Source organism: Aphelocoma coerulescens, chromosome 3, assembly GCF_041296385.1.
Source record: "Aphelocoma coerulescens isolate FSJ_1873_10779 chromosome 3, UR_Acoe_1.0, whole genome shotgun sequence".
Classification (NCBI taxonomy): domain Eukaryota; kingdom Metazoa; phylum Chordata; class Aves; order Passeriformes; family Corvidae; genus Aphelocoma; species Aphelocoma coerulescens.
The window spans coordinates 118975646-119002512 of NC_091016.1; the positions used below are offsets into that span (position 1 = coordinate 118975646).

Genomic DNA, 26867 nt, shown 5'->3' on the forward strand with positions numbered 1-26867 from the left:
ACTTGCTGAAGTTCTTGCTAAACTGGGGGAAAGTTAGGAAGGATGTTTACCTGAGTGTAAATGAGATTAATCTCCGTCTTATTCCACTGAAACAGCCAATGCTTTGATCTTCTTTCAATTATTTGTTGTACCCCCCCCTGTGCCCAGGAGGTATGGGCATGAATCACAGCCTTTTCCTGCCAAGCTGAGGTCAGTTTTAATACTTTAATATTTGATATATCTCCTATCAGCAGTCTGCATCTGGCAGTCAAGAAGTTAACCACTATTTTTCTCCTCTAGCTGTTATGATCCCATGCAGTTATTAGAATTAAGGCAATTAAGGTGGATTACTTCAGAGTTTAAGTAACGTGGATGGTTATTGGAATTGCAATTAATAACATCTTGTCATTATAACCCAAGCAGGTTGTGAGGTAGATTTTATCCTGTGCAGCTGCACTGATAGGAATTCATTTTCCTTTGGCAGCTCCTATTTGTGAGCTGAGCAAATCCTGCAGCACGTGTCTTTACAGAGATGAGCAGTGGCTCTCTTGGTATGAGGGTATGCCAGCATGGGACAGAAGTACTTTGAAGGACTGTATTTATGAGTTTCTCTGCTGTTTACAGGGTCTCATAAACCACCCCTGTCTATCCCCTCATTCAGGAAATTTGTTTGTTAAAGGTTTACTTGTTCAAAAGGTGTTCATAGCCTCTTTGTGTTGGATTAATCCTTTTATCTGATGATAAGATATCAGGCTTGGCAGGCTCAAGATATCCAGTGGAGGGAACAAATACTGCAGTACAGAGCATTATATTCCACTTGAAAGAAGTGGCACCTTAAACTGAGTGCATGACAGATAAAGGCTCTGCCCTGGGTTCAGGTTGCTAGCAGCAAAGGTATGTGTTAAAGTCTTCATGTTTTTTCTAAGACTCCCAAAAAGGAAGCCTAAAAATAGAGGTCCTACAGTATGGAGTTCCTTGGCTGTGAGTTAGCAACCTGCATTTCCTTTGGAATATGTGATAAGAAACACTTTCAAACATATGGCAGGATAAGATGTGTCTCCATTTACACATTTTAACTGATTGAATTCTGTAATTTTGAAAGGGCAGCGATGCCAGTGGATGGACCTTGCTACACAAACAGGCAGAAACTGGGCTGTGCTTAGCAAAGGCCACCAGAAAAAGAGCATTACTGACCTGCCCAGAATGGGGCTTCCCTGGGGCTCTTTTGGGGTGGCAACATGGTGAATGAAGTATTGGGAGTGGTCAGGATCTTCAGACATCTGCCAGCCTGTTTGAGAGGTCTCAAGGGAGCCCCAAGTAGTCCTGGAATAATTTCTGCACTAATTGGTGGGTAGGATTTGATTCAGGATTGTTCTGTTCTGTTAACTTTGGAATAAATGAGAGAAGCTTTTTGCCCAGCAATGTTCTACTCCTGAATGTCTATCCGTACATAATTTGCAAGCTTGCAGTTTAGTCTTGCAAAACTTTACATGCACTAATGCAGGTATTCAGCTGAAGGGGTTAAACTGAGGGATTAGTCAGCCTACCTGTATAATTGATGGAAGGACAAATTAACCACCTCCCATCCCAGTAAAGTGCCTTCGATTACGTGGCATGAATCCAGGTATCATTTGAGATATTCATATAAATGAATCTTAATAACACATGTGGAGAGTGGAAAAGAACAGACTGGTGCGCATGAAATGTCCCTGCTGAACATTTCATGAAGCTTAATAGAAATAAACACTTAGCTTTAAAAAACCTTGTGTTCTCTTAAAAAAAAAAAAAAAAAAAAAATCACTATTAAGTACTGGAAAGCTGCCACAAGAAGCCAGCACTGCTATTCCCACACTTTCTTCCCAGTGCTCCCAGACTGTAGCTGCAGGGCAAGTTGCATAAGAGCGTGGGGTAGGTGCTCAGGAACATCCTCACTGGGCTATAACAAACCCCTGGCATTGTTTTCCATGGTGTGTATTTGCTTTTATGTGGCGTCAGGAAAGTGACTATAATTTGCTGTTTCACAAAACTGGCAGTTATTCACAGTAGCAATTGTAGTAAGATTTGGCTTTTCAGTCCTTACTGCTCCTTCGGGATATGCATGGAAGCAAGATGATGCATGCTACGTGTTTTTCTACCAGAAAAATAAATAAAATAAAATACATAAACCATGCAAAGAACTTTTCACAGTCTCCAAGCCAGATTATTTAAAGCTGATGCTGTGTGTTAGAGACGTTCTGCCTGTAAATGTACTTCTTTGAAAAAACAGGGGAGGTTTAATACTCTTGTAATTAAAAAACATCTATAGGGTTTTTCCTCAAACTTTCCACTGTGCTCAGGAAATATCAGTCCCAAAGGAGGATGTCTCACAGGTTATGACCATGTGAATGGAAGGATTTATATTGAAAACAGTTTTGCCACTTTGTTCACAGATCCTTGGATTTCAAGTTTGTTAGTGTAGCCTGGCTTCTATAAGCCAAGTGCTGAACCACTGAGGAGCCAGTGATCCCCACACTGAGTTTTGGGTCTCAAACTAAACTGTGTTTTTGTTCAGTAAATACTGATCTGCATTCATCTATGTATAACTGAAGGGCATTTAGCACTGTAGCTGCCTTACACAGTTTTGTTCACTCCTAAGCTTTATTCCAATGCCATTGATAACCTTTCCCTAAACAGGGTTTCCAGTTTGGGCATCTCATGGGACTCTGGAAATTGCCACACTAAGTCAAACATGTGACCAGACAAAGTCACTGCCTTTAATGGCAGAGGTTACCAGCTGCTTTCTGATGACATTCCTCAGCTCCTGCTATCAAGACACTGGTATCTTTTGGGAAAAACTTCTAGCCCCTTGCCTAGTTCTCTGCTGTTTGATTGCAGAGAGGAAAAGCTGATGAACTGATAAAGAACTAGCACACAGTTTTGGATAAGTAGCACTTGGATATAAAGAAAATATTTTTATACAGAGCATGGTTTTTTTTTGCTGCCATAATTACAAACATTTTAATTAGTCAAGGAGAGCAGATGGGAAGAATCTCCAAGCTGTGCCTGCCAGCAGACACAGACAAAACGTGGGGGAACATCCAGAGATACGCTGGTTGTGGTTTCTCTTTGAATTAGGTTTTTTTCTGGATTGCTTTTCTGGTGTCTCATGGGTCATCGGTGGTCAGTGGACTACAGGGTGGGTGACATTGCTTCAGAGACAGGCACAGGAATTCCCCTAAATATCTATCTTGGTCAGTAGTCTCAGAGGAGAAATGATATTCCTAACTCTTGGCATATAATGATTGGATCATGTCAGGGTAGTTGTTGGCTCAGATGCTCAAGCATGAGGCTTCTTATTCTGATATATTCATATCAGAGTATATTTATATTCAAAAATATTTGGGCAGTGCAATGTAGATGTAGATGTTACTTTCCCTGGTACCTTCCTTTCCTGTATGGGCTTCTGCTTCCCTGCCATTCCTCTCCTGTCCTTGGTGGAGGCTAGCATGGCTTCCCATCAGCTCTAGAGTGTTTCAGGACCTCTGGCCCTTTACTCCACTGCTTTCTCCCTACTTTATCTTGGATAACCTTGCCCTGTCTCTCATTTAAGTGTCTCACAGTGATAGATAATGCTCACCCAGCCACTGCTTTTGGGTACACAAGTAATGATGACCTCCAAGGGCCACTTTCCCTGACAGTCTTTGTGTACACCTTTCACTGAAATTTAAGGGAGTGTCTTTTGGCCCAGGTTTTACAGAATTGGTTGCTGTGACTCAGCTGACTCCTGATAACTTGCAGGGCTGGAACCACTTGGGTATGTGCTGGCATCCTGAGCACAGAGACTCTCCCTTGCTGGTGAGCAATTCCTCGCCTGAGCAAAGCCCTGGCTCTGGATCAGCCACACTTGAACACACAATACTCACTGCTCTGTCAGCGTCCTCCTGGGAGCCACATATTGTGCCACATACTCTTCTGAAAAATAGATAAGCTGCACAAAAGATTTCTGCCAAGCCCTATAGCCTAAATGTCAAACCAGTTCTGTATTATAAGAGTAAACACCATACTCTGAGCTGGAAGGGGCTCACAAGGATCACCAAGTCCAGCTCTTAAGTGAATGGCCCATCCAGGGACTGAAACCACAACCGTAGGACTTTTAGCACCAGGCTCTAACCAACTGAGCTAAAGTCTTGCAGTGTTAAGTGTCTGACTAAAATGGATGAAGATGATGAGAAGAAATAGGAATTATGTCAAAGTCTGAAAATTAGTATAACTCTACTTTGATCCAAAGTGGAGTGAATATATTTGGAGCATTGCATAAAATTCCAGTTTGTAGTAAGTCTCTCTGAAGACACCAATAAACAAGTATTCCCTAAATGCCTAAGAAAGCCATGGCTGGTTTGCAAAGTACCAATGGCAGTATGTGGCAAATGAAGCCCAGACAGGGGGAATTGGGAAGATTGGCAGTGTTGGGGAAGATGAAACAGGAAAGCCTTATAAATATGATTGCCTGACAAAAGATTTTGGGAATATGAAAACTATAAGCGACATCGAAATGAAAGCCACCTTTGAAATATAAAGTCTTAGTTACTGAACAACTAGAAAACAATGGTATAGCCGGCTGAAGGTAATCCCCTCTTGATTATACAATACCCTCTGCTTGCAGACAGATCCAAGGGTCAGAGCAGACCCTACTAGCTCAGCAGAAGGGGTCCAAGGAGTAATTTTTAGAAGTTAAAATGTAACACTCTATGGTAATGCAATAACTCTTATAGGCTGTATGTAAATGCTATAGGATTTGTACCTTGTATTAGATTGGCTAATGAGAATTAGAATATTCACTACAGAAGATGATTTATTGTATTGTAACAAGGACCTCGCTCTCTTAATCCGTCTCCCTTAGCTCTTGCTCTTAGCTCTCTCGCTCACTCTCTCTCTCTCTCCTACACCTTGGGCCTGCTTGGAGCTGCAGCTGGCAGCTCTAAGCAGTGCCCTGGTACCCACGCCCTTTGCAATAAACAGCGTGCACCAAGATCTGCTTATAGAGATCTCTCGTCTCCAGCCGGGCCCGACCAAACCCCCCCTCATCACGATCAGCTTCTACAGGCAGAATGAGCCTGACTTCCTTATAAATCTGATTTTTCTGGGCCTGGTGGAGATGAGATGCAGCCATACTCCAGCGAGGTCCTACAGCTACGGGTGGCAAAGGTCCCATGGCTGGATGTAGCTGAGCATGCTGGAATTTGGATAAGAATCAGCTTGAGTCTCATCCTCCTCAAGATGCGTTATCTTGTGAAAATGCAGAACTCTCCTGACTTTGGGAGCAGGCAGAAATTTACCAGATGAAAGTAACTCTTTGTATCTCTGACAGGGCTTTCTTCCTTTTGATCCATTTTTCTTTCCAAATAGAACATGTAGGGAGCAGACTGGTGCATGTGATGCTTTCCCCTGTGCCCTTTGGAGACCAAAAGCCACATCAAGCAGGAGATTTATGAGTTGCTGGCAATAGATGCTTCATATTCTGTTATTACATTTCAGATGATGAAAGAAGAACAACTAACTTTCATGGCTATGAAAGCAGCAGGAAAACTGCCTGTGGATAGATTGAGCATATGCATCACTGGATAGAAATTAAGGTGTTTATAGCTTCAAATTCTGATTTGGAAAGTTCAAGATAGAAGAAAAATACCTGAGTAAAAGATGTCAGGCAGTTCATAAGATTTCAACTCAGATACACTCAGGAGAATAAATCCACAGGTAACATTATGATTCATTAACTATCCCTAATTAGGCTCCTAAATTTAAGTAGACAGAATCTCCCCTGGAGGCTTTCAAAGGCACCCACCTTGCACTGTTGATGATACAGGGAGTTTAACAACATAGCTTATTTAAGGAGGACTTCTTCCTTAGGTACCCACAGGGCATGCATGGGTTGAGTTCCCAGATGAGGTGAATTGTATCTTTTAAGAAGGTTATTGCATTTCTGGGCAGGCAGAAATCAGAGGAGCCAGGGAAAAGTGTTCTGCTGCCCTGTGCAGGAGGAGGAGAGCCTGGGAGGGAATGGTGCTCCTGTTTGTCTCTTCCCTGTGGAGTCTCAGCTGGAGGTGCAGTGTTTCCTAAATCTCCTTCATCTCCTAAAGCCTCTCACATCACTGGACCTTTTACGCGCGAGAGATTTCTCTGGGAGGAACGGTGAGACCGAGCTAATTTGTGTTCCACGGGCTTTGTTTCTGGACTGGAATTGCTTCCACTTCTGAAGCTGCTTCTCTGATTGCAGCTGCATGAGGAAAGGATAAGCATGTCCTTTCCTGTGGACGGCAAACAAGAGAAAGGGCTGTCTGTATTATATTTATATCCTTACTGCACTACATTTCTGTAGTTGGCTGCTGCCAGGGGATACAGTAAAAGGCAAAGCATCTGGGCTGTCTCAGGAGGAGTCTTGGCAGAGTGATCCGAAAGTTTGTATGGGTTGTGTCAGACATCCCAGCTTGTACCACTTCCCACCACCCCCAAATCACCAGCAGAACAGACAGATCCCTGCTGCAGGCAGAGTGTGGAGGGAGGGGCAGGGAAGGAGGGCCCTGGCTCAGGCTGTGGGCTCGGGGAGGTGTAGGTGGCTTTGGTTATGACAGAGCTCTTTTCCCAGACAGTCTCGCTTGCTTTCTGCATGTGCTTGGAAGTGGCCTTACTGTAATTGGCATGAGTCACTTCCTTGTTATTGGTGGTTTGGAACCACCATGTGTGGAAAACATGCCTGTAGCAGGCTGAGGAACTCCCTCTTGCTCTTGGGCTTTGCATTCAGTTTCAGGATTGCAGCCTGTATCCATGCTAGGTGAAAAAATGTCCTTTTTTAAAATAACTGAAGGAGATGGAAGCTGAGGTCAGGACTACTTGCGTTTGTTAAGTCTCTGATCTGGTGTTTGCTTTTTTTTTTTTTTTGTGAGAGTGAGGGTTTTTCGTGGCAGTTTGTTGATCAAATCCCAACTTTCAGACTTATGGTCTGTTGCAGAAAGTCCCTTCTTGTCTCCTGTTGTATTCTGGGACACTTTACACTTCCTGTTTAAACTGTATTGTGCCTTCACTCTAAATATGATATAGGATGGTATGACATGGCTTTGCAGCCAAGGCACAGAGCTGATGTTGAGCACTCTCAGCCTTTTCCATGGCTCATGGAGACATTTGAGAGCTGTAGGATCTGAAGATCTCCTATCAGGTGATTATATTCATATCTGATCAAAAATCCCCCCGTCAGAATGTCTGGTGGTGGGGTAGGACTTGAAGGTAGGCTTTAGATTTCTGACACATGTGGTCATGAGAAGAGGCAAAACCGCCTTCCATGTGAGGCCCTGAGCTAGATGGGGCATGGCTAGCTGGAAAAGGTTTTGACTTGTTCCTTGGCCATATCTGAGACCCTTGGGATAAAGCCAAGGGGGTAGGCTATGCCTCAATTTACTTTTGTGAATCAAATTAGCATCTTCCACCCCCATGTTTCCAGCTACACAGTGGTATTACTGTTGTCACCAGTGCAGAGACTTCTTTTGCATGAGATTTTTCCTTCTTGCTCTCTGTACTGTGATATTTTGTGGTCTGGCACAACCAAAATTCATTATTTTAATAGGTATTGTTGACTGATTGCTTAGTGAATTTGGGTTTTACAGCACAAAAAGCACATTTCATTCTGCAATCTGAAAGAGCCATGTACATGTGTGCTAAGGAATTGCTTTCTTGTAACAACTTGGAATCATGAATGATCCCATTTCAGGCTGGATACCATTCATTTTCAAGTCTCAAACAAAAATCCTTCAGTGCTGCTACCTCTAAAAGCCTGCAGTAGTTTATAGTGTGTTTACTCACAGGAGGATTTTTTTTTTAATTGTTATTTTAAAAAAAAGTTGAGCACCAACAGTTCCTGGCCCAAACCTGCCCATATAAAAGGCATGGTTGTAATTTTCCTTGGTGAGGGAGTCATGTTTTTGTTCAAATTGTGCTCTGCTTCAAGCATGCTCAGGAAGGTTTGCTGAAGGTCCTGCAGATCTGTTTTAATCATGCCGAGCTTTGGGAGCAAACCTTATGGGCTGGAAATGCACAGGAGAATATAGAGCAGGTGACTGGAGAATGACAACCCCCTTGTCTCTATGTTTTTAACACTGAGCTTTCACTGATCCCCTCCAGTTGACTGATTTGTATATCCAGTGAAGATGGAGGTCAGGGGATAATTGTTTCCTGGGAGTGGAAGTCTTTAAGCATGTTTAGGACAGAGCCAGCATCAGAAAACACCAAATGATCAAATTAGCAAAGAGAGGGGGAATGGTTTGAGTGCAAGGCTGAGCTTGTTTCCTTTCTTTAGCACAGACTCCCTCTGTGAGATTGGGCAAATCGTTTTGACATTTAAACACTTCCCCAACTCTGTCCCTGAGCCAATTCCCCATCCATAACATTTGGGGTCTATAGCATCAAATGTTTTGATTAGAGGAATAATATATGTGCTTAAACTGAAACACTCAGCAACATTGGAAAATTTTTACACAGAAAGAGCAGTATTCCTCTGAAAATAATATATTGTGGCAATTGGTCAAACCCCCAGGACTGGAGTGTTTAAAACTAGATAGATCGACACAGGAAACACAGCAGATTATCTCATTATGGTCTCTTAGTACCTGAAGGGGGCCTACAAGGAACCTGGGGGGGAACAAAGACATGTAATGATAGGCCAAGGAGGAATGGCTTTAAACTGAAAGAGAATAGGTTTAGACGGGATATTAGGAAGAAATTCTTTACTGTGAAGGTGGTGATGCCTTGGCAGAGATTGCCCAGCAAAGCTGTGGCTGTCCCATCCCTGGAAGTGTCCAAGACCAGGTTGGATAGGGCTTAGAGCAACCTGGGATAGTGGAAGGTGTCCCTGCCCATGGCAGGGGGTTGGAATGAGATGATCTTTAAGGTCCCTTCCAACCCAAACCAGTCTGTGATTCTCTGCCCTTAATGAAAAGAGGCGAGGTATTGTTTAGCCTTTTCCATCTCTTAGCACTGTAATTCGGAATGTTGCTGCTTGTAGACACAGTAACTTTTTCTTTTCATCAACCCTGGGTTTTCTGGCCACACAAGAAACTGCTTGTGCGAAAATTCCAGCAGAAGGCGTCTCCACCAAGTACAAATAAGGATACTGTCAGCAGCACCAGCATGTGCCTTTTCACACTGTCCTGCTGGCTGCTCATATTGACTCTGAGGGATCTGCTCTGCCCATGAGAGCACACTCTGGCTTTGATTTTCCTTCACCCCTGTTTCTGCAGAGAGGGGAGGCTGCCAGGCAGTGGAGGGGAGGTTTTGTTGTAAGATTGGTGCCATTAATTCATTGCAAATGGGGTAATGCAGGTCTTGGGTTGGGAACTGGTATAAATTATTGCTAGCATGATGTTGATTTGGGCAGATGAGCAGTGGGAGCTGGGACTGCTTTTAAAGCAGACACAGAGGGATTATATAAAGACTTGAAAGCCTGTAATGGCAGAGGAATGAACCTGCTGATCCAAAAGCTCCCTTGCAGATTTATAACCTAGAACCAACTTCTGCAGGTGCCTTCATGGAATGTCACAGCGATGGTGACACTTTGTCTCCAGATCAAGTCCTGGCTGACATGGAATCCATGTGGTGATGCCCAAGTTGAATCCCAGGGTGGGTGGCTGAGCAGGGCTTGCCATCTGAAAAGTTACATTTCTGCCTGTGCTTCTCAGATGCACAGCCCAAGTTCTGTAGAATTTTATCTTTTGGATAAATACCCACATCTCAATGCTGACTGCTGCCCCCTGAGAGACTGAAAGTCCCTAGAGGTCCCCAGAGCTCATTTCTCATGTTCATTTTTAGGTGCAGGGCTCCTGACTATGAGGTGTGTTAGCACTTTGATTGAAGCTCTTCCTTCCCCTCCTGTCCGCATCCCTCACTTGTTCTGCTGACTGAGTTGCTTTAATTTCTCTGCTCAATTAAATGGAGCAGAACAAGTGCCAACCCTTCCCTGCCAGGATTTCTGTGCTTAATACTGAGATAAGACTAAAATCCTTGGTACTTTTTTTTCTGGTGGTTTTAATAATAAATAATTTTCTTTGACACTTTGCTTCAACTCATGCCATGCTTTGTGTCAGATGCACTCCTCTCTGGAGAATTTAAGGAGGGCATTTCAAAGGAATCAGATGTTTAATCTTTCTTGTGGAGTTGGCTGCCACACAGGAGCTAACTGGAAATTGTGAGGTATTTTACACTTGAGAAAGGCTTTCCATTTCACAGTCTTTCTAAATCAAAGAAAAGCTGAGTATCAGCTGAGCATTGTATAAACTAGAAAAAGAGCAGGCTTGCTGCATGCCATCTCTCTGTGTACTCTTTGCAAAGATGGGCCTTTCCTGGCAAAATGTCCTCAAGATGTTTATGGAGTCCACAGAGAAAAATGATCCCTTGAAATGGAAAAGTCCAGGGTTATGTACTGTAGACATCCTGTGCTGTACTAAGTTTCTTCCAGAGTTTTAAAGGGATCTAGTTGCTGAAGGGAAGAAAAGCACCTCTTGGGATTTTTGAAAGTACCAAAGTGTGTGCTAACCACAGATGTCAAGGACATGCCTGTCTTTTGGAATATGTCCTCACAGCCACCTGTGTTTAAAGCACCAAATGACTACTTGATAGTGTTCTTAACTTCCTCGGCCATCCCAAAGAGATAACAGCACAGCCCTACTCCATAAGGTGCTGTGACAATAAATGTTCTCTATCAGTGTTTCTCCTTGAATACTTCTACATTTCTACTCTTCCTCGGGATGGTGTTGACCAGTTTCTGTCTTATTTAGCAATGTTTTGCTTTACCTGATTCTTCCCCTGGTCCTGTAGGTAGCATTCAAGTGGTGGTGGCACAGATGCCAAGATGGAAAAGCCATATCTCAGTTCTCTGGGTATGCTTAGGAAAAGATGGTGTTTCTTTCTCCTACTTGGCTCAAATGTTTAAGTGTCTGGTAGTGTCACTTTTTCTAAGAAAGATGCAGATCCACCCAGCCTGTCTTGTGCCCTGGAGATGGTCACGAATGCTGAGAGGTAAAGGAGATGTTTGTGAAGAAGTGGAAGTCTGAAACATGAAAGCCTTTTGCTTCATTTTCTTCACTGGATGCCTATCGACAGGTTACTGGGATGCAGTTTGGGTGAAAAGTGTGTAAGGGAAAACTATCTTGTGTCTTTAAATGCCTATCAGGTGCTCAGTCTGAGATACAGCAATAGGACTATTTATTTTTGGAGGGTGCTGAGCCCTATGCCCTCTGCGTCTCTTTGGGTGCCTCAAATAAGGCACCCAGAGCTGCAGTTCTCCCTGGCTGTGGTTTGCAGGATAATCTCTGTTCTACCCACCTCCTCTCCAGACTTTCTGATATTTCCCTGGCACAGGTATCCCCCTCATTCTTGTCTGGTTCCTACCAGGGGATGTGTTTTTTTTGCTGCCTTCTAACTGTTGCCAATTCAGGTTTCACTAGAAACCGCTGTGCCAGCTCTTTGATATTCAGAAGTTGTGGGGTTTTCTGTCTGTTTCCTGACCTAGCATGACTCCACTAATAATGCAAGAACTTCAGTGCTGGTGTCCTGGCAGCCTAATACCAGGGGTCAGTCTGTAAATCTAGTTACAATTTTCTTTGCCTCAGCAAAGACAGTAAGTTGAACATAACGTAAACAAGGTGGTTGGATCACTTCACTCACCAGTAATGTGGTGGGTGATGCAGGCAAATTTAATGGATGTGATTAAATCTCCTGTTCCAGTCTGGCAGCTGATTAGCTGCAGGGGGCAGGCAGGAATTTCCTTTCTGATCCAGAGTTGCCCTCTTTCCAAGTCCTCCTTCAAGCTTCTGCCAAACATCTCAAAGTGCTTTGCATTTTTAATTGCGCTTCTTCACGCCCCTGTGAAGGGTGGAGATGAGAGATAGCATGATCCCAAATGGGGCCCTGGGGAAACTGAGGCACTGGGAGGTGGCAGCCTCCTTAGAATGAGAGAGGAAGATGGTGTTAGACTTGAAGAAAGGGGAAATGGGCATCCCAGAAATCTTCTCTTGAAGCTCATGTGGTTCTACTGAACTTGTGCCTAGTGCTCAACAGTCTGTGTCTTCAGCACACTAAAGTCTTGGTTATCTGCTTTGCATTAGTATAAAGTCACTGACTGGGAAAATAAATCTTTCTCCTTTGGAAGTTTTAATTTATTTTTGTCTTTCATCACTCGATTCCTCTAGTTTCTAAAGAAAATGACCTGTATATATGTTTCTTCTCTTTGTATGGAGAAGCACTTTGCTCTGAAATAGCCTCAGGTGTTGGCTGTGGCTGAGGCAGAGAACTGGTTCAGCTCCATCGATGACTCCATTCTTTGTCCCCACAGGGGAAATTAGTGAATTTACTGTGTGGATTCACCTTCAGTGGGTGTACACTGAGGTAGCTACACTGGCTTTGATTTCTTTACCTGGTTGTACAGCTGAAGAACTGGCCTTGGAACATCAGGGAGGAGAAAACACTCCTGTTATTAGGCCGTGCTTTGGTCCAAAGAAGAGACCAAAGATGTCCAAAAACCTGTCACGTATTAATCCATCATTTCACATGCATATTGCTCGTGCTGTGGCTGACAAAACACAGAGAGCAGTAGGGATTAGCTGAGTCTTCATGCTCCTCAGGATGGTGGGAATGGAGAATGGGCCTTTCCCATCTTACTAGCCTAAAACCGAATGGGAAGCAGTGTATTTTGGATCTCACATGGTGGAGAGGGTTTCTTTACAGCAGGGATTTTTATTTTTGTGGTGGATGATTTAAGCTTTATGATTTCACATGAACAGCATCCTCTAGAGTCTGGTTTTGTGAATCTGGAGTGGACAGAAACTTCTGATGTTCAGACTTGAGCCAGCAACTTGACACCTGGAGAGAGGCAGGATTTCAGGCATAGCTATAGCCCCCCTTGCTATGGGGCATCCTGTCCAGCCTGCTGTCATGGTAGGAACAGAGAGATATAACTGGAGTGCTCTGAAGCCTAGAGCTGAGGCCAAAGCCTGGCTTACTAGGCTCTATTTCAGTTTCTAAGATGAGTGTCTAAACAGAACCTTTGAATCTGGTCCTTAGACTAGTCTCAAGGCTTAATTGTAAATAAACAGTATCTTAATCACTCTATAGTTGCCAGCATTCTCTTGTTGAATGTGTCTGTGCTGGCATTTGGAGAGCATTCATCATAGTGGAAAATGAGTGTCTTTGGGCTGCACATGGGATAATTAAATATCAACTGAGCCCATAGCCTGATGTGACAATGCTCATTCTGACCAGCTGAAATAACTCACTCTAACAACTGTGCTCTTCTTGCTCCTCTCTTTCAGTTCCCAAGAAGCTTCTGCATGAAACTCAGACAAGACCAACCAATTACCAAGGATATCAGAAGCCACATTTTCCACTGCAGCCGGGAGTGTTTGACCCCAATGTCATAGGGGACGGCGTGTTCCTTTTGGATGTCTCTCCTTCCAACATAGAACGAGCTCTCCCAGGTAGCTGTGGCTGTTGTGATGTTGACCCAAACCTAATGGTGTTGTGGTAACTGTTCCTTTCCATCTCCCCTTTTCTGGATTTCTGTATTGCTCCTAAATCCCATCCATGTCACAGTCAGAAAGGGCTGTGACAGCTTTAAGACGTGACCAGCAACAGGCTAAAGTGAACTGTGAAACTGTTCAAGAAACACCAGGTTTCTTGGAATAGCAGTCATGGCCATGCATGTCCAAACTCATCACAGAAATACTTTTCAGGCCTGTCTAATACAGTGGCAAAGAAAAGAAAAAACCCAGGGCAGAGTCAGTAGTTCTGCCTCACAGGGGACAGAGTTGTTTTCAACTGAGCTTTGAAATATGATGCTATTTTCATAAAATGCAAAGGGAAGAGATGTGAATGAAGCCAGATCTCAGCCATCTCTAGGGATAGGTGAGTAGGAGGCAGGGGTGGTGTATGAATAAAGGAAAAGCACAAGTGAGCATGTGTTGGGTTCCTTGGTGGTTTTGTGTTGTTTCCCAACATGCAGGAGATGGTTTATGACACTACTGAAATTCCAGTGTGTGCTCCCAGAGATTCAGCTCGAGGGTGGGTATGGGCAGAGCTTGTCTCTGTCTACACTCCTGGCAAAGTTAATCCACAGCTTGGATAGTCAATTCACAAATAAATAAGAACTGGCAATAACAGATTTGTCAGTTTGGAGGCCTTACTGAAAAACTGTCAAGGAAAAGAGTTTTGAGTTAGCTCCAAATAAATATTGTGATCCTGGAGATTCTTTTAAGCAAGGAAATATATCCTGAACTCATTTCCAATCATCTAAACATTTCACTTCTACAAATGACACCTTTTGTTTAGTTTTCACATTGTTTATTCATTCACTTTCAAAATATGCACCACTTTTCAAACAAAGATGTAATTTTGAAATTAAAAGATAGAAGAATGTTTCAAAAATAACAAAAGAAAATACTTCTGTAATCTCCCTTCCTGTTTTATTTCTTTTATTAAAACTATTTGCTAACGTCAGCCTGGGATCATGAATAACTTCTCCTGTACTTACACTGTGCTGTTGGGCAAATTTACTGCTGGCTGAAAGAATTTTGTTCAGCTTTGGTGTAAACTTACAGAGAAACCATTCAAGTGACTGGGAACAGCTAGGAAAGGAACCAAGGAGAAAACCAGTAGTAGTGAGCTGATTAGGCATTGACAATTCTTCAAGGCTAGCAAGGAGGCAAGGGAATATCTTTTGGTATGATCCTGAAATGAATGGCAGACCAGGAAACCACACAGTGTAGCAACACATGGCCCTTGTGGAATTGTGTTTGTTTGTTTTTTCCCTCCTGCATAAGCCCAGTCATTTTCTGTCTTCCGTGTCTGTGCTTGTACAATCCTGCCAATGATAAAACCAGTTCTGTGGTTTTGTGGTGCTCTTTGCTGGAGTTTAGTGTATGCAGATGAGTGTTCATTTAAAAACGTGTTTGATTGCATCTGTTCTTTGGACAAGTTAGAAGTGAAAAAAAACCCAAAAAGGATTCTTCTTACATCTCACATCTCAAGAGGATTTATCCCTTACTCTGTCTCCTAAAGACACTCTTGTTGCACAGTGGTTTACAAGGGCTGCTCCATACCCAACAGAGGTGGTGTCCATCTGACATATGAAATACACATGAGGTTATATCCTGGTGGTGCCCTTCATCTTCCTCGATTGTGAAGGGATTTTACATTAACAGTCAGGAGACATCTCAGGCAGGATTCAGTTACCCTCATATAAATGTGTCATTTGTGATGTCCTGGGGTGTTCACCTGGCTTCTGGAAGGGTGAGCATTTCCCCTACATCCCTTCATGTCCTCCTGACCCTGGGGTGTCTTAGATGTCTGTGTATGAGCAAGTACATCAAGCTTTAAGTGTCTGCTGTGAGGAGAGATGAATGACTCTCTGCTATCCATCCCTTGATAGCAGGATTCTCTTGCCTTAGTTTAGATGCATGGTGGTACTTGAGATGCCCTGAAATACCCAAATTTTAGGTTCAGTTTTTAGAAACTAAATGTTTACCCTGCTTCCGTGGATTTCTTTGGAGCTGTGGTAGGGAAAAAATTCAAACACTTGTACAGGCAGATTTACCAGACAGGGAGGAAAAAGGAGAGATTAGAGGGCATGTTATCTGAATTTTAAAAAATTCTGCATTAAAAAAATCTGAAATGTTGCTATTGATTTCCTGCTGAATGTGCCCTTGGATCTTTGGTGTCCCATTTGCAGTGATGTCTATTCTCCTGAAGAAAGAGGCTCTTGGGATATTTTACCATTTGAGAAATGACACCCAAGCACTCCTGTTTAAACACTCTGCCTGAAGGCCAGTCATTAACACCGTGGTAGCCTTGAACATGTGGCTTTCCCAAGGCCATGCAGCTCTTCAGTGGCAGAGGTACAGCTGTGCCCACATTCCTTGGGGCTGATCCCTCACAGTGACACCTGGACTCCATCCCCTCTGGTTCTCCTCGAGGCAGATTAGGAGTTGGCATCACTGCATGCACATTCCTGCCCTGTCCCTCTCCATCCAGTATTACCTGTTCTCTTTGACACCCCTCACTTTCTGTTCTTGCTTCCCTGGGCTGAGCTGCTTCCTGGTGCCCACAGCAGGAAGTTGAACGTGATGCCTCACACTGCTGGGCTGATGCCTTGAGAGGCCTCCTAGAAACAGAGACTAGACAGGAGTAAAGAATTGAAAGAGGTATTTATTTGCCTTCAAAGGTACCCCCTTGGGAGCCAGAGGCTATTGCCAAGATGGACCCCAAGATGGACCCCAGGTCATGAGTTCTTCACACTTTTATAGGTTTGATTCATTTGCATAGCAGGGTTAATTCTTCAGTTAAAGCTTCAGTTTTCCCCACAGCTCACCCCACCTTTGGAGGATCTTTGGTTTATACTTTTTTGCCTAGGACAGTCTTGGTGTCCTTGGAGAGCAAGCCTGGAGAGGCTTTGTTATGTCTACCTAGCATGAGAGAGCAGAAATTAACAGGCTACAAGAAACTTCAGAGTCACACACCAAGCAATACAAAATTTGAAAAATATAAAGGTTAAAACCTAAGGCATCAGGGTTTGCAGGGAAAGGAGATGGATCAGACAGCCAAGGAACAAAGACCATCTCACATCACGGCTCCTGACAGAATGCTTTGCTTGCATGGCACTGATGGCATCATTGGAGATGGAGCTGGCAGTGTCCTGAATTTATTACCTGCAGATAAGTGGAATCCAGGTGCAAGTCTGTGATTTTAGAGAGTGATTCTTCCTTTTGGCCGGAACTAGACACCCAGGGAAGGGAGCCTGAAAATCTACAGTTAAAAACTCACATGGATGATGGAGCTGGATCCTGTGCACCTTTTCCTGTGTTGAAAACAATTACTGTTTTGTGAGTAGTGGGGGTGTCTGCCTGCAGATCAAGGTGTGGGGAGCCCTCAACAGTGAGCTGATAAGGTCTGAAAGGGTCTCTTTGAGCCTCCTGGAATGAACTGCCTCCTTAGCTCCAGTCTTCAACAAATAAAATCAAATCATTAACCCATGTTCACTCACCTCTCCAGAGGGGAAATGGTGTCTGGGTGAAACACAATACAAGCAGGCTTCTGAAGGAAGTCATAAACTCAGGTCTGCCCTTCCCCACGAAGGCTAGAGGGAAAGCATGTCTGTTTGCCAGGTGTGGATGGATCACTACAGCACCACACCAGCAGAGGGTTGCAGGCTCTGCCTGTGTTTTCCAGTCCTCCTTAGAAGCCTAGCTGAACCCACTGTTGATAAAGGCTCCTTTGATTTACATAAGAGAAAAGAAACCTGATTATATATTTGCTGTAGCATAGGTGGGTGTGTCTAAGTGGTGACATGAAAGAGCAGGAGATGGGGGAGAGATGATGATGCCTGGATGCAGATGGGGTATATGCTCAGCTGAAGCTGCTTGAGAAGGTTTAGTTACCCCCCAAAAAGGGGCAAATTTGGGTGTCTCCCTGTCGAGCAGCTCCAGATTTCTGAACACAGATGCTGACCTGGTGGGGATAAGGCAGGGTAGGGCTGGGTCACGTTTTACGTTCCTCATCCCTCATTCCCTTTCTGTGTCAAAGCAGAGAAGAAGAAAGGGAGGTCAGCCACTTTCTACCCGGTAGACAACACCCCCCTCCTGCTCCCTGTGGATGAGACACAACCGCCGGCGCTCAGCAGCAGCAGCAGCATGGAGCCCGTGGGCGTCAGCACGGAGATGGCCCTGCTCAGCAACATCCTGGCAGCCTATGCCTTCGTCACAGGTATGTCTGGTGCCTCACATCTCCCTGGGCTCCTGCAAGCTTTTCGTATACCCTCCTTTCACAGTCATCTGGGGCTAAATCTGCCTCTCTGAACTGTTTGTGTATTTTGTTCGTCTCCGCGAATTCTCCTTTGAAAGGCCTGACCGGGGCAGCTCTAGCAGGCAGTGTATAACAGAGTTTGTCATGCACTGCTTTCCACCGGGTTTGCTCTCATCTGGAGTTAAATACAATGTAATCTTACATGTGGTATTATTCCTAGTGCTTCATTTTCCTGGAGATCAAAGCCTGGCTCATTAAGGAGGCAAGTTTGTTGTCCTGTAATTTGGAAAATAAGCAGCACTCAAATCTTTGCACTGCTTAAGAGAATTTGGCTTATCTTCAGTAGAAGTGTGAAGATGAAGTAACTTGAGAGTCTACTTAATTGTATATTTAAATCTAGTTTAGAGTAAGATTTCCTTGGATCATATTTTATCTTTCACCCACGTGTATCTTTCAAGTAACAGGGGAGATGTCTTCTAAAAAAATTGGCTTTAAAAGGTGAAAGAAAAGTGACAAAGCCAGGGGGAATGCCTTTAAACTGAAAGAGAGTGGGTTTAGATTAGACATTAGGAAGAAATTCTTTACTGTGAGGATGGTGAGACACTGGCACAGATGGCCCAGAGAGATTATGACTAAAACTAAAACTCCAGCATTTGTGAGCTACTTTTTCATGTCTGTATGCTAATTCAGTCTTGCTAATTCATTAAACAGTACTGCATTCTTGGTGCCATGCTCTTGCTCTTGTTGAGATACCACCTGGCTGCTAATCCAGGTGGTTGAATTTGAAGTAGCTGACTTGGGCTTTGCATTTTGGAACCAGAGTAGATTAGTGAGAGTGTTTCTGCATATTATTTAGTGAAGGGTCCTTCTAAAAGGACCATGAATGGTTATACAAATTTCTGCTCTTCTACACATTCAGTGGTAGCATCAGGATCCATCTTTTCATGACACCCCTAAGAGTCAGGCAGATTAAATGGAATTAGTAGTGTTCTTCACAGAAGATAGCTGAGTAGGATAGATTTGTTTTCTTGCATGGGTTTCTCCAAGGAAAAGTTAGAAAAACAAGCTTTAAAGGAGTCTTCTGTCTATCCCTCCCACTTCTCCACCTTTACCTATAGCTACCATTTTTTTACATGAAAATACCTACCTTCCCATCCCTACTATAAAACCAAATGCTGTTGTGTTCCCCATCTGAACAGTAATGAGCAGAGAAAGTTGTAGGATTAATGAAAGGATATTTGGGACTGTGATTCAGGGCTGCTGACAACACCCCATGGACTTTGCTTCCATTGACCACAGCAGAGCTCTTTGACTCTACCTTGGTTTTAGGGCACAGGGTCTTGATTCATCCCCCTCACAAGCTGTCAGCCTTGTCCGGAGCCTCCAGATTTTACTGTAGCACAAACAACTTTAACTGTCCTGTTGCTGTGGGATTTGTCTGCCCTCTCTTGATGTGGTCTCCTTGTGTTGTTTGCACATCCACTGGATGCCAAATAGGTAAACTCAGACCTCATGACTTTGGTTTCCAGTGCTGAGTTCAGGACTTGGTTGCTTATGCTTTCCAATGTATCATGGAATCATAGAATGTTTTGGGTTGGAAGGCACCTTAAAGATCTTCTGGTTCCCATGTTCCTCAGCATGTCTGTTAGATGGGTTTTAGTCTCCATGACATGTATGTCCAATTTGTTATTTCTTATAAAAGTAATTGATGACTGAACCCATGGATTGAAACAGCAAATGTCCTAAACCATCTTTATTTGCTGCATGTAATTTAGCCTATGCTTTTAGTGAAAATGATGGATTTGTCATTATTTATTTTATGTGAATATGGAGAGTTTTTAGCTTATGACTTCAAAGACAAACTGTGTCACAGGGCACAAATATAATTTGTATAAAACTAGAGCACTGCAAAGCCATCCCTCTTCATATTGCAGATTTTGAACAGCAGAGCAGTTGGATTTTTTTGTTCCTGCCTGAGTTCAGGGCCCTGAAGGCAGCTCAAGCCACAGCTGATGTCCATGGAGGATCCATTATAGTGGCTCAGGAGAGGCAGGGTATTGAGCAGCCAGGGAGGGCTGTTTTTGTGTCACACATCTTCCCACTGCTCCTGACCATGGCCCTGGTGCCAAAGAGAAACAGTAGTGCAAGAACTGCTCCGTTCCATGACACTGAAAACGTCCCTCAGGTACTCTCTGCAGACTGAAAGCGCTGCCTTCAGGGCTTCCCTGTGCTGGTGAGCTGTCTCAGAATAGGAGTTTGCAAAAGAAAATTGTAAATAGGCAGGGGCAATATAGAAAAATATTTTTTCTCTTGGGGCAGTGGGTGGTGGATACCCTCAGACCCACTGCAGGAAAATGAAGCTGTGGGTATTTTGCTATTTTGTGGGTAAAGTGCAGGCCTGAAAGGATGGTCCTCTCTGCTGCCTTTCCTCTCTCCTGGCAGTGGGGTGTTTCTTAGCCAGGGGAGAACATCCACAAATAGTGAAATGCCTTCTGTGCTCAATGGTATTCACATTTTCTGCTCAAAATGGCAGTTTTGGGTGGGAGTCTGCAGGTGAAGTGTCTGCAGACTCAGTCACTCACACATGCAGTCTCAGAGTGCACAGAGAAGTGCAAGTATTAGCAAAAGCCTCTGTGCTCATTTCCAGCATCGTTTTGACTGATATTCCCATATAAAAGCTGGGAATCTTCCTATGGAAGACTGAATAGTAAAAATCACAGCACAGCAGGAAGCAAAAGAGTCTTGCTTTGTGGCTATCATGGTTAGGTATCAAAGCCAGTTAGGTGTCAGTCTCATCCCAGCTTCCAGAACCTATTTCTTCAGAAACCGGAAAAAAGTGTGAATAATGTCAATGAGGAATGAAATTAGTAGCTGATCAAACAGATAAATATTATTTAGAGTTCAGTCCTGCAAAAGACTCAGAGACACCCTTTATTTGAAAGCTAATTCTCTTTATAGAATTAGGTTTTTAATTAGATGCAATCTCTGCCTACAAACCTCAGACCTGTTATCTGTCGTGGACCTGTTCCAAAACCTGCCTGAGTGTTTGGAAAGACTTCACCAGCCTCAGTGGCAGCTGGAACTGTCTTTGCAGTCACAGTCTATTAGCAAGACCAGAAACGTCCCTACATAAATATTAAACATTCAAAAATGTATCAGAGCTCTTCCAGTGCCTCCTTTTGGACGGGAGACTTATCCCAGTTTTGTCATTGCATTCAGGATGAAGCAATTGGAGGGAAACCTCCACAAATCCCTGTTTTATTCTTCTTCCATAAGCAAAGCTTTGCTGCCAAGTTATTAACAAGGGGCTTCCAAAATGCAACCCAGGGGAGATCATTCCAAATTTTAGACTGCTTGGCCTGAGCCTTCTTAATAAGGGGCTCCTGGAGAGCTTCCTCTGTTCTATCAGGGGATTTCGGCAGCCTGTGGGGCTGACTGTAAATTCCCTAGAAGATAGTGCTCCTACTGTTTGTCTGGCCATGCTTAATGCTGAACCTTTTATTGGGGGCCCTCTGAAATTTTCCTACCCACTAAGGTTTTGGAATGCATGAAGCCATTACAGGAAGCCAGCAGCGTTAATGCCTAGATTGTTTTTTATTTATTGAAACAATTTATTGTAATAGCAATAACAACCTTGGCCTGGGGCATTTCCTGGGGAATTAATGGCAGTCTGGGCTGATGCTCCCAGCAGATTGTTAGCTCTCAGGAAACAAGCCCCGTAATTGCTGCTGGTTTGGTTGGAAAAATAAAATCAAATGTGTTTCTAATTTTTTTTGGCCAGTTTGAGTGCCTAGAAAATGGTGGCTTTTGTGTAGAGGCTTGTGTAGAGCATGTATCTTTTGTCTGCATGGATTAAATTCAGGCTTGAATCAGTGACATTTTCATCAATGCTTTCAATCCAGAGAGAGAAATATAACGAAGGGGAAAGGTTACCCCAGCCAAAGAGATTGACAGAAACTGGGTCCTGCTGGAAGCTCTGAGCTATCATCCACAGCATTGGAAGAAAAAGCTTCAGTGGTCAAAATCTATGTTATAGACACATACACGAGAATGCATACCAAAATTGTGCTAACTCCTGCTACTGATGTCCATATACTTTTAAATAACTTTTTTTCAAGTATAATGAGTGTTTTGAGGAGCTTCACTGTTGGTGTGATGAATCTGGGCCACCTTTGAGCTTTTGGAAGGTGCTGAGCATCCATTTGTTGAAGAGGGTGCCTCTTTTTGGTCTCTATAAGTAGAACATGCAGTGGGGTAGGCTCTCAAAATCACTATTCAACCATCAAACCCCCAAATCTAGGCTATTGGTGACTTGGCTACTTCAAGTGAGAAAAAGCAGAGCCTGTGGTTTTTAGCTTAAGTTGCTCTTTCTACTGTGAAAAAAAAAAAAGAGATGCTGCTGTGCAAGTGGATTGTACGTATGATAAATGCCAAGACTGCAGCTGAGCACAGGGTTACAGCTCCATGAGGAAGTCCAGACCGTGTCTCAGATGTTGACAGAGTAGCTGTAGGAGCTCATAAATGCCACTGGAGCCCAAAGATTCAATTACAGCCCTTGCACTGCATGAAGGGCTGTACGGAGGAGCACAAGCAGGGGAAGAAAAATGGTTGCTTAAGTAGCAATCGAGGTAAAATTGCTCATGAACTGGATACAGTAGCATGGAAAAAGGAGTGTGGAGGAGAAAGGAAAAGCAGGACACAGGCAAAATCAGGGGCAGAGAAACCGCATGTGTCTGTGTCTCAGGCTCCCATCTATGGTTTTTTTATGAGCTGCTCTAAAGGAGCGAGCAGTGGAACTAATGCAACCAAATCAAGCCCATGTGTGTGCAGAACGTGGTGCTCAGGGCAGAGCCAAGGCAGACTGCACCCAGTGCCTGTCCCCAGAGCCCTTCTTAGGGCTTCTTGCAGAAGGAGCCAGGTGATTACTGTCCTCAGTTAAATTGCACACGGAGGTGATGCCTTAGGATTTTAGCTTTTATATTTTTCATATATTTGTAATTCTGCAATGCTTTAGCGTGTAACTCTAAAACTCCACATAGAGTGTTAGCTACTGTTTTCCCAGCTTGGTCAGTCAAAACAATCCCTCTGCAGGCCTGAAATTCAAGGACACCTTACTGTCTCGGGTCCTGAGAAATGTAAACAACAGTAGGTTGGGGGGGAACAAACTTGGAGTAAATGACATAATTACCTGAAATTGTAATTGGAGGATTAACCCCGATATGCAAATGGACCAAACTTATAAAAGTATGAAAACCTGTGACCCGGGCACCCATTTTGGGTGTAGTCCTTGAGGGCTCTGACTGCCCAAAGTGTACCCAAAGGCCTTTCAATAAATATACCTGCTTTTATTCTCTCAATTTTGTCTAGCCTCTGTTTTTAGGCATCAGAGGCAGAAGAGTTGTCATGTAGTGATTCTGCTTTTCCTGGGGTTTTTAAAGCCACTTCTTTACTGTTCAGTTAGGACTGGATGGGCAGCAGCAGCAGCTTTGCTACTGCACAAAGCAGGCTGCAGTTTTGAGTCCTGACCCTTGAATTCAGAGTAGCCATTGCCTTCACTGGAGCCAGGATTTCACTCAGCCAAGCTGCTGCAGGGGCCATTGGCACATTCTCCTTGCCTGCTCTGGTATCTTCTCTTTTACTTTCGGAATTGGGCTGTCTCGCTTTTATCAAAATATCATTGTTTAAAGCCTGTGGCTTTGGTCTCACTTGACCTTCCAACTACTCCTGCATTTCATAGAATTGTTTGGTTGGAAGAAACCTTAAAGACTATCTAAAGGCCATCAGTTCCAACCCCGTGTCATGGGCCCACTGGCATATTCAGTTTAGTGTCCTGCTTGTTCTCTGTGTTACAGCCGAGTTTGCAGGAGGATGGTCCACCTCTCTCTTTGTTTTGGACTTACCTGCTGCACTTTCCTCGTCTTTCTTTGTCCTATCTTCAGCCTGATTTTTCACCATGTCATCCACACCAACCACTTTTGCATCAGTCTAATGTTTTATTAGCCAATTCTCAGACTATCTTGACATCTTCTTCCACTTTGGCTCATCAGTCACCTTTGAGATTCATTTGGGAGTGAAGTGAAGAGCATAAAAGCATTTCATCTCGGTAACTGTTCCATGAGCACCCCCAGGCACTGAACTACATGCTGCCTAGAACAGCACAAGTCAGTGTTTGGACTCTGACCACAGACTCAGAGAATAATTTAGGTTGGAAGAGGCCACTGGGCGTTTACCAGGTCCAACTTCCTGCTCAGAATATGGCTAACTTCAAATTTAGAGCCAGCTGTGAAATTACAGCAGTGTCTTGCCCTGGTGAATTTTGAACATCTCCAAATAGTTTGCAGTTCACCTTTACAAACTTTGCTTTAGGAGATCAGCTGGAAAGGGCACTTCTAAAAGCACTGTGCAGGGAAGTTAAGCCTTTTAGCTACAGAGATCTTCTGGGGCAAAATGTCAGAGTCTCAGCTGGTGGAAGGTGTTACGGATCCATCACTGAGTTCAAGGGAATAAAACTCATCTGAGGAAATGACTCCATCCTTGAGCTCCAGACACCCAGCAGATGCTGCAGAGTAGAGCTGGCCTTGACACTTCTGCTCAGTTCACCTTTACCCATTTAGTGTACCTATAAACCAAGATGATTCAGCCCAGGGGAATGGCAGTAACAACATTTATCACAATTACACTTCTAAGTAGTCCCATGAGCCAAAAAAAAGAAAAAAAGGTGGTAAATAAACAAGATGACCTGGTTTGAAAGGCACTGTGGATCCTTTGGAATCTTGTTATATCACCTCAGAAATGTGGCTATGCAGCACTCATCCTGTTGGTGCACTGACTCCAGCTCTGTCTGTGGAGCACAGGTATATATTTTGGTGGTCTGGGCGGGAAGCCAGCACTCTTCCCTTAGATAAGCAAATGAAGTCTGTGAATAAATAGTATGCATTTTTGCCATGCTGCCAAGCCTCCCATTTCAGCTGGGCCACAGCACAGGGCATATAAAGTTTTGTAATCACCTTTATGCCTGGTTTGAAGGCAGTGGATGCGACAGCAAGATGCACTTACCTGCAACTGGCTGTGCAGCGCCCTGGTGTGAGCCCCGTGGCAATTAGACAATTCTGTGGGCTGCTCCCTTCCCTTCCAGACAACTCCAGGACACAACTGCAGCAAACCTGCATTCTGCATGTGGGCAAATGCCTTGGCAGCAAATCCACCGTTTAAATTCCTGATTGCCCTGGGGGGAGGAGACAAAGGAGGGCATGGAAGTAAAAGCAGCCGCTGGAAACCCTCCAGAAACCGTGTCTGGTGTGTGCACGGAGGGGCCGTGTGTGTCCTGTTCTTTGAAGGGTCGTTCTCCTCCATCATCTCCTTTCTCCTTGCAGAAAACCCCGAGCGGGCTGCCCTGTACTTTGTGTCTGGAGTGTGCATTGGACTCGTGCTGACCCTGCTGGCCCTGGTGCTGAGGGTGTCCTGCCGGACGGACTGCAAGCGCTCCTCCTCCAAAAAACCTCCTCGGGAGCGGGAGAGCGACAGCGACAGCAGCGACAGCGATGACGACTCGGACACCACGTCGGACCTGTCTGCCCGCAGGCACCGCAGGTTCGAGAGGACTTTGAACATGAACGTGTTCACCTCGGCGGAGGAGCTGGAGCGAGCGCAGCGGCTGGAGGAGCGGGAGCGCATCATCCGCGAGATCTGGATGAACGGCCAGCCCGACATTCCCGGGACCAGGAGCCTCAACCGCTACTACTGAGCCGTGGGGACTCCAGCACTCCTGCCCTGCTCCCTGGGGATGCCCCACACCTCAGAGAGGAGAGGGAGGGAAGGAATACACCGTGGGTGTCTCCCCTTTTCCTGTCAGGTGTGCCACCTGGAGCGGTGTGGATGGACAGCAATGAAGTTTTCCCCATCTCTCTCTCCCTGGCATATTGATATCACCCCTCTTCACGGACACCTTCTGGTTTCAAAGAAGTGATTGCTAACTTCATTTCTGAGTAGCAGGCAGGGTGGAGACAATGGCAGTCCTCCCATGTGGGATATGGCATTGAGCACGCCATGGTGTGAGTGCTCCTCTCTTCTCTGGGCACAAGCTGTCCAGGATTTGGTCTCCATTCAGGAATTTTTGGTTTCCCTTTCCTGAAGACTGTGGCAGAATTGTGAACAAAAGGACAAATCTAGAAAGATGATTTGGAGAGGGAGGGGGAGGTGCATCCTGACCGATTGTCTTGTGACTTCAGAAGCCATGAGTTTAACCTAATTAAAACCCAACAGCAAATAGGACTTGTTAAGAACTGGGGGATGGGGGGAGGGGGATTCTTCCATCGTGAAATCATCTCGGTGCTTGGATGTTTGCCATAGTGTATTCAGTTATTTATGGCTGTCTTTTCATCTTCCATTTCAATGGGAACATTTAGGGTTTTTTTTACTGACACCTCAGGGATAAAATCCTATTATTTTTTTGAGTCTGTTCTCCCTGCTGGCCCCTGTCAAACACAACCCAACCCATCTCCAACAGTGAAATTACGGTTATATAAGAGATGTGTCAGTGACTGGTGAGAAGTTAACAACCTCAAAGAGGTTGAAAAAGGTTTTCTTTTTGTTTTGTTTTAAATATATATATATATATTTGAAGATGCTGCACAGGAATGTGCCTTATTCTTTTTTGTTGTTGTTGTTGTTAAACTACAGTTTTCCTATGGATAGCAATGAACAATGTTTTATATATTTTATTAAAAAAAATGAAATTAAAAAAAGTCTTTGTTTACCAGAGGAAAACCAACACAGAAGAAGTCACATTTGACAACAAAATGGGTAATAAATGCTAAATAAACTCTGGTTTGCTTCAATACATTTGAATTTGCATCCTCACTTTTGGCATAGGTGTTGCTTGATGGAAATCTTTGGAAGAGTAGCACACCTCTGCAAGCAATCAAGGCTGATGTTTTCTGCATGCAGGGAACTGGCAGAACCTTTTTGGTTTTTTTGGTTGCAGCCCATCCATCAACTTCTGTGGTACACATGGGCAGGAGAGCTGAGCAACGGGGTGGTACTCAAGGGGCCACTCCAAAGTGATCTCATGATTTTTG

General features: G+C 44.1%; 1 protein-coding gene across 5 annotated transcripts in view; it reads left to right on the top strand.

Annotated features, from left to right (window-relative positions):
* EVA1A (eva-1 homolog A, regulator of programmed cell death) overlaps nucleotides 1-26617 on the top strand; it is a 147879-nt gene extending 121262 nt beyond the window's left edge. For 4 of the 5 annotated variants that reach the window (XM_069011718.1, XM_069011720.1, XM_069011721.1 and 1 more), the window contains 3 exons: nucleotides 13308-13472; nucleotides 17572-17751; nucleotides 25164-26617. In XM_069011718.1, the coding sequence (XP_068867819.1) occupies nucleotides 13308-13472; nucleotides 17572-17751; nucleotides 25164-25534 (716 nt within the window). In that variant the 3' untranslated portion in view covers nucleotides 25535-26617. The remainder of the gene's footprint in view (nucleotides 1-13307; nucleotides 13473-17571; nucleotides 17752-25163) is intronic. The other variant, XM_069011719.1, reaches the window with a different exon arrangement.
* Nucleotides 26618-26867: the final 250 nt, after the last annotated feature.